Genomic DNA, 7259 nt, shown 5'->3' with positions numbered 1-7259 from the left:
TCGAGCGGTTTTGATGGAACAGGACCCATGGACCTCATCACTGATAAGTTGTAAGTGAATTTGCCAGAACAGGATGTTCTATGATCAGTTCATCTGATATACTATAAGTAGCACCACAAAACCATTCTGTACACGAGCCATACTTGTCCAGACCGTGCCATCTATCAGTGTAAACCCCTTTCACACATCATCAACAATGCCATGGTAGGTTCATGGAAGGAAATGAAAAGGCATGGAAGTTCGTCACTCAAAAAAGGCATATGAGGCCTGTCCCTTGTCTTACCACTTGAAGCCTGGCACTTAAGTTACATTTTTTGCTTCACAATAAAAATGGACGGGCCCTCTTTTCAATTCACAACTAAGACTTTAGCCCATCTAATGATAAGCCAGACAAAAAAAAAATCACAATCACACCTCCATTGATATTTCAAGTTATGCAACAATTACTACTGTGAGGTGATTTTTTTTTATGAGAGCAACTCTCGAAAAGCTCTCCAAAAATGTCTGTTGTTTGAATCACACGATAACTACTTTATTGAACAGGAATGCACACTGGACTAACGGACTGTTCTCAACAAAAAATTCAATAAAAAATTATTTGCATCATTAATACTTTAATATGTATTTTGACATTCAATTCATACTAGTTTCCTCATTTTGGGTCCGTAGGGGACTAAGTGGTGACATTAAGCTTTGGCGGCATAGGCATTGGGACTGACCTCACAGAGAAAAACAAACAAACGGGCAAATGTAAAAGCAAAAGGCAATAGCACCACCTCAATAATCTCATCATATTGACAAACTGCAATACACGCAGCATCACATGTTAGATATAGTTATCCTGAATAATGTGCTTTTATATGTAAAACATATGAGCACAGGCAGTGATAATGTGCGTCATATTGAGGGAATGGTTAAGTATTATCGTTTTTTATAAATCTTTGTTCTTTTAGAAAAATATCCATTTTAAAACCAGCCTCAAAAACTGCACCTCTGTTTCTTCATTGACAAAAATATCCCATTTATATATTTTCAAACATTCATACTTCACAATAATTGTACATACACTTAAATATACACATTTTTTTGTATCTATATGCATATGCTTTTAAGTATACTTTTGACACATAGAAAATGTTTTTATAGTGCACATCATGCCTCTGAAGTTGCCAAACCTAAGATAAAAAATAAAATAATAACACAATAATAGTTACAATGCAATAGTAAATGTAACATTAAGGGGAAAAGAACAAGAGCCTCTGGCAGCGACAACACAGGTAAGAGCCGAGGACAAAGCAACAACAAAAAACTCAAACATAACAAATGTCACTGGAAATAAAAGGAACAAATTCACAGACAAATGTAGAACACATAGTCATAAACACCCCCCTCCTCTTGTCTCCTCTGTGTGTCCGGCTCCGTATTGTGCTCTCTCATCGTGTCAACCTCAATCAAGAAATAAATAAGCGGGCCAAGTGGCTCAGAGTGAGATACACTCACAATAAATGCACCTCCCACTTGGAGAGGCACAGAGGCCACTCATCCCAATGTTCAGAGGTTGGTTAAATATTCCTTACAGGTAATATTTTTTAAAACATATTGGTTATCAACAGACTCATGTCTGACAAAAGCTCTTTACCAAAAGTACATTCCTCTCTCAATGTTTTTTTCTCACCATGATATTTTCTCTGTCAAATGTAAGACTTAAAAACAACAACAGAAAATACTTGGCGATAAAGGAGGGTGAAGAACATTATGCAAAATAGTATCAGTAACAAATGGAGGACAATCCAGATGCTTGAAGTATGGCGGTGGTACTCTGCAGGTAAGAGGTAACCCATCCATACAGTTGGCAAAAGCAGGATTTTTTTGGATTGTTTAAATTCAATTCAGGCTTACGAGTACAGGGGGCTCATCCTCTCTCTCTGCCAAAGTTTCAGCTCTCCCTCTAGACCTCTACCTCGGCTAAAGCCTCTTCTCTCATTCTCCCGCCATCCTCATCTCACCGTCACAACACAAGTCTCATTTAATCTCCATCGTTTCAACATCCAACAATGGCCCAGGAGAAGAAATAAAAGAGTGACAACTCTTTTACATTTGTGTCCATCAAATTTGTTGTATTTTCAGTGTGTGCGTGTGTGTTTTTTAGTTTTTGCTTTTGTCTGCTTTGAGCGAAATACTCCAGGGCTCCTCAGTTGGGGGTTCGTCCGCGTCTGTGTGGGACGTGTGAGGTGGGCTGGCGCTCAGTCAAGGTCCCAGGTGCTGGAAGGGCTCGGCGTGCTCTCAGGGTTCGAAGACTTCAAAGAGACAGAGAGAGACACACAGAGGAGAGAAACAAAGATGGAGAGATGGACGAAGAGTAGACGGCAGGATAAAAAGAGAAAGAGCCAGATAGCTGGAGGCTGTGACGCCCTTCCCTTTCCAAGTCACAACTAATGACGAAGAAGCAAGAGGAACCGAGAGGATGAGGAAGGCGGGAGGGGAGAGCAAGAGCTCAGCAGTCTGGCATCACAAAAAAAGACCCAAACCTCAGTCCTTCTTCCCTATTTCAGCTTGCACAAATACATTCAGCATGAAGAGAGGGATGAAGAAGATGAGAGCAGGAGCAGTGAGAGAGGGATGGCCGACAGAGGGAACGAAGGGGTGGATAAGTGTGCTTGTGGGATCGCAGGTGAGCATGTTACTATTTACTGTGTGCACTGTACGTGCACGTCACAAGATGTTGAAAGATTCATTGTGAATTAAGCTGGGTATGATGTCAGAGGATGTTTCACAGATCGACTGACAACTCAGAGCCCAGAGTTTTAGACTCAATTTGAATTCACTTCAAATACTTGGTTAGTTACGTTTAGTTTTCTCATAAGGACAACAGTGGCTTATATGCACTAAATGCTATGTGGTCAAACTTGGTTTGATTTCATGTTTTTCAGGTCTGAATGTGTGTGAGTTTGTATGGATCATCATATGATGTATGTTATCCATGTTGTTGACCTCGTCTATCATGAGCAACTGGTTTTTGCCGTATGTACGTGATTGACACAGGGGTGTGTGTGTGCGTGCGTGTGGTGTGTGTGTCTGTCGGTCAGTCAGAGAGCGAGCAGCGAGGGCGAGTTCAGGGAATCAGAGGACTGCTCGCTGCTGCTGTTTCTCTGGTTAGCGCTGACCCCGCAGGCTCCCTCTGGGTAGCTGAACACAAATGAAGATGTGTATGAAGGGTTGTAGCTGCCAGCGGCCGCGCCATCATTGTGACCACCACCCCCACCGTCGGCCACCAGGCACGGCCCACCCGGCGCAGGCTCGCTTGAGCCATAGAAAGAACTAGAAAACGCTACCTCCTGCATCATCCCCGGCTGCGGATGAACCTGCTGCTGTTGAACCTGCTGTTGCTGCTGCTGCTGCTGCTGTTGTTGTTGCTGCTGCTGTGAAGTGGAGGGCTGCGAGGTGTAGGCGGGAGGCAGGTAGAAAGTGTCCTCCACAGTCAAGCCCACGATGGAGACGGGGGCCTGTTGGGGCAGTAGGGGCTGATACTGGAGCTGTGTGGAGCCAGAGGCCTGCTGCTCCTGGTAGGGGATCTTGCAGCTGGGCTGGTGAGCCACCAGGACAAACTCCAGGCGCTCCTTCTCCTTCTGCAGCTCAGAGATCTCAGCCTCCAGCTCAGACTTCTCCTCCTCCAGGATGTCAGTCTCCTGTGGAGGGAGGGAGGAAAGGAGAGAGATAGAGAGAGAGAGAGAGAGAGAGAGTGAGAGGGGGTAGAGGGTTAGACAACACAGGTGTTCTAATTCTACGTCTGTGGAGGTGGATGCATGGCTATGTTTTTAGATATAGATAGGCCTACATGTTTCCCCCTTGAAATAGATACTTTAGCCCATGCTAGGACTGGTAAATTAGACTATACCAACTGTAGGCACAATAGACTGTCACAAGCACTATAATCATCTTCGCTCTTCAACTAATAACCCCCGTCTCTTAATAACCAGCCCCTTGAATAACATCATGTGTTACTTTTACTCACATACACAGTCATTATCATGAGCCTAGTTATGTAGCATAACACACTGCATATAATTATCACAGGAAGTCATTTTGACAGTAAGAACACAGGCAAGCTCACCCCCTGCAGTCTGTCAGTCAGTTCGCGCCGGCGGTTTCGGCATTTGGCGGCTGCCAGCTTGTTCCTCTCGCGTCGAACACGCCTCTTCTCCTGCTCCTCTGGAGTCAACTGGAGGAAAAGAATAAGGAGGGATTAAAACAAATGCAAACTTTGTCTTTGCCGCGAATCTGTCTGATGCACTTGAATGGGCTCTCGCTAGCTGAGAATAACAGATATATAGATGTATCGTCAAATACAGTGTCATAGAAAATGCGGCGAACGTGTTCATTCTTGCTGTCTATCCATTCGACATATAAAGATTGACACACGGGGCACGCACACTTACAAACACACCAACATCTCCATCGTCACTCACAGACTCGTCTCGTACACGGCGGCTACGGGTCCTGGACTGACGGATGGGGCCCGGGGCTGGGCCTGGCCCCGGGGTATCAGAGCCTGCGGGAGTAAAACCTGAGCCAGAGGAATAACTGGGCCCTGGCAGATCATAAGGGTCTACCAGGGACACAGACTGGGTCATAGTAGAGGTCCCCATCCCACTCTGCCCAGAGGCCTGGGACGAGATGAGAGTTGGCTGCACCATCCACTGCAGGTCCTGGCTGCTGGTGATGGCTGTGACTGTGGGCACAAAGGAGCCTGGCATATCCACTCCTCCACTGCTGCCCCCGGAACCACTGCTTACCCCTACCCCGCCTCCAGCAGACACACAATCCTGGAACACACAGAGATGGAGGGGTTAGGAATGAACACAGACAGAGAAATGTGATGCTGCTATACAATGCAATGACAACAAGATGTCCATAAGACACACACTTTCAGGGTACAGTTTGACACACCCATTCTATTCACAAGTCATCTATAAACAAACGTTGAATAAACTGCCACCATTGCAAACATTTACCATGTGGATAAGAAGCTGACAGGTATAAATGCATTGTAAGACTAGTCATAAGCATGTATGTCCCCCTTATAATGTCTTATATGATCTCATTATGATCCTAACTTAATAAAAAAACAATTTGTCAGTTGAAAATGTGCTACAAATAGACATAACACATTGATAACCCTTATAATAACGTCATAAAGGCGCATACAAACTTGTAAAAAGTAGTACATCTTATCAGTAAATGTCACTCTTATAGAATGATAGAATGTCAGTGAGAGTTGGAGTATCCCAAAATTCCTGCACAACAGATGTTATAAAGAGATGATTGCAAGAATAGATTTAGGTGCCCAAATCTATCACTGACTCTCTCTGCTTTAATTAGAACTGAGGCGAGCAGTGATGCCATAGTGAGCTCGGAGTTGCATTAATATTCATATGAAAGCGTTTAAGGCAAGGCGACATGCAGCTTTCAAGAGGCCGCCTCAACCAATCAACTCGCTCGAATAAGTCCCCCCTCCTCCTTCGTCCTCCCCCGTCACACCCTCGGTGTTCCCTTAGCAACGCGACGTAACACTCCAAAATAGAACGCATTTACGTCACAGCGAGTCCTGACAACAGGGAGAGTGGAGAGAAGCGAGCAAAGGCGGAGCTTTTTTTGCGTACGTAGGAGGGCCAAAGCGTTGTCATCCGTTGCGCTGCGTGCTGTAAACCTACCACCGAAGACAGTACACGTTGCTATTAGAGGTGGCACAGCCTGAGTCAGAGAACATGCCGGCAGGCCTTTACTACAATAAAATTCAAGTGCCTGTAGATTTCAAGGCATTTGGCAGCGCATTTTTTCACGCATGGTTTATCAGACGTGAAAGGGAAAATCTTCTTGCCTTTCCCTTTCATAGAAACTATGTAACAACAAGCGTATAATTATGATGATACTCAGGTTGATAAATCCAAACTCTGCATGGTAGAACTCTAACGCGACAAGGTATAACTGCACCAGCATTTGCAAATACTACTGAACTGTAAAAGCATCATTGAATTCTAAACTTAACCCATATTTCTGGAATACAACCCACGGCCACATCATCATGTACAACATAAATCAGACTTCATGCATTATTATATAAACATCTGTCAAATGAAATGTTTCCTCAATATTATAGTAATCAACATCGGAAATTGGGGGGGAAAGGACACATAAGCTCCCTTTCTCCCCTGATACTCATCATTACTTGACTTATTGGACCTACCTGTGAGGCACTGGCCGGCGGGCTCCCGAAGGAGTCCACGGAGGAAAAGTACTGAGACTCAATAGACGGGGACGAACTTCCACGGGAGACGGAATCAAAGTCACCGGGGAATCCCTGGAACATTTCCCGGGCGGAGCCGAGAGAGAAACCTACAGTTCCCGGAGTGAGTGCGATGTCACCTGCTGTTCGAGCGCATACACAAGGGCAAGGGGGAAGAGGGGAGACAGCTGTCAGTTTGATGTCATTGAAATGCAATCTCATGTATCTAGGATTTGGTCAACAGTAAACATGCATAACTGGAAACCTCGCTTTACGTGTAGCCTACATGTATATCGGAAATCACGTAATAAGAACCGTTGTTGCTGCATTATCTAACATTCATGTTTAGAAAGTATTTTACCGTTAATGTGTTCCTTATTGTGCTCCGGTAAGATGCTCTTGGTCTCTTTCCAAAAAAGTTGCATGAAGAAGGAAATCCAGTTCGCTGCTATGGAAACAGTCCTTACGTTTCGGATTTTTAAAAACTCATCGATCCGATTCAGAATCCGCTAAAATATGTCCTTTGTCCCCTTTTTACAATGTGCAATGATAGATCCATGTAAAAGTCCACTATGTGTAAACTGATCAGCGATATAGAGTCACAGTCCACAGAAGCGAGTCTTGTCTTATGAATGAATCCATGGAGTACGAGAGAAGCATTGTAAAGGATACGAAGTCCCGCCTAGGAGTTCCGCTGACGTACGTGCCCATTTATGGGGTTGTGTTTTTGTTTGGTATCCTTGGTAATGACGTTTAGCTAGGGATTCCCTCTCCCACAGAAACCGTCCAGCAGACGAGAATATAACATGTTACTATCACAGCCACGATATATTTTTGATCAAGAAACTATTTCTGATAGTACATTTAATGAAACAACAAGTTATGACAATTTTAGTGTGCACCTAGCCAAAGTATGTATTGTAAAGTAGATTAAATTAAAATCTCAATGCACGTGTTCTTAGTGTTTTGGAGGTGT

At 44.2% G+C, this 7259-nt stretch overlaps 1 protein-coding gene across 5 annotated transcripts; it reads right to left on the bottom strand.

Annotated features, from left to right (window-relative positions):
- Positions 1 to 597: 597 nt before the first annotated feature.
- On the bottom strand, positions 598 to 6899 carry LOC120029065 (protein fosB-like). 5 transcript variants are annotated; one of them, XM_038974369.1, is made up of 6 exons: positions 6645 to 6899; positions 6245 to 6423; positions 4467 to 4823; positions 4112 to 4219; positions 3333 to 3686; positions 3113 to 3178 (listed from the first exon to the last, which is right to left on the bottom strand). In XM_038974369.1, exons 1-6 carry the CDS (start codon positions 6706 to 6708, stop codon positions 3113 to 3115), a joined length of 1128 nt encoding a protein of 375 aa, XP_038830297.1. In that variant the 5' UTR covers positions 6709 to 6899. The 5 variants fall into 5 exon arrangements, with proteins under 5 accessions (XP_038830293.1, XP_038830295.1, XP_038830294.1 ...); XM_038974365.1 differs by having other exon boundaries at positions 598 to 3686; positions 4437 to 4823; positions 6245 to 6426; XM_038974367.1 differs by having other exon boundaries at positions 598 to 3686; positions 6245 to 6426.
- Between the last annotated feature and the right edge of the window lie 360 nt (positions 6900 to 7259).

This window comes from Salvelinus namaycush, chromosome 34 (genome assembly GCF_016432855.1).
Source record: "Salvelinus namaycush isolate Seneca chromosome 34, SaNama_1.0, whole genome shotgun sequence".
Taxonomy (NCBI): Eukaryota; Metazoa; Chordata; class Actinopteri; order Salmoniformes; family Salmonidae; genus Salvelinus; species Salvelinus namaycush.
The sequence above is the reverse complement of the archived record's forward strand: the minus strand, read 5'-3'. Positions and strand labels throughout refer to the sequence as shown.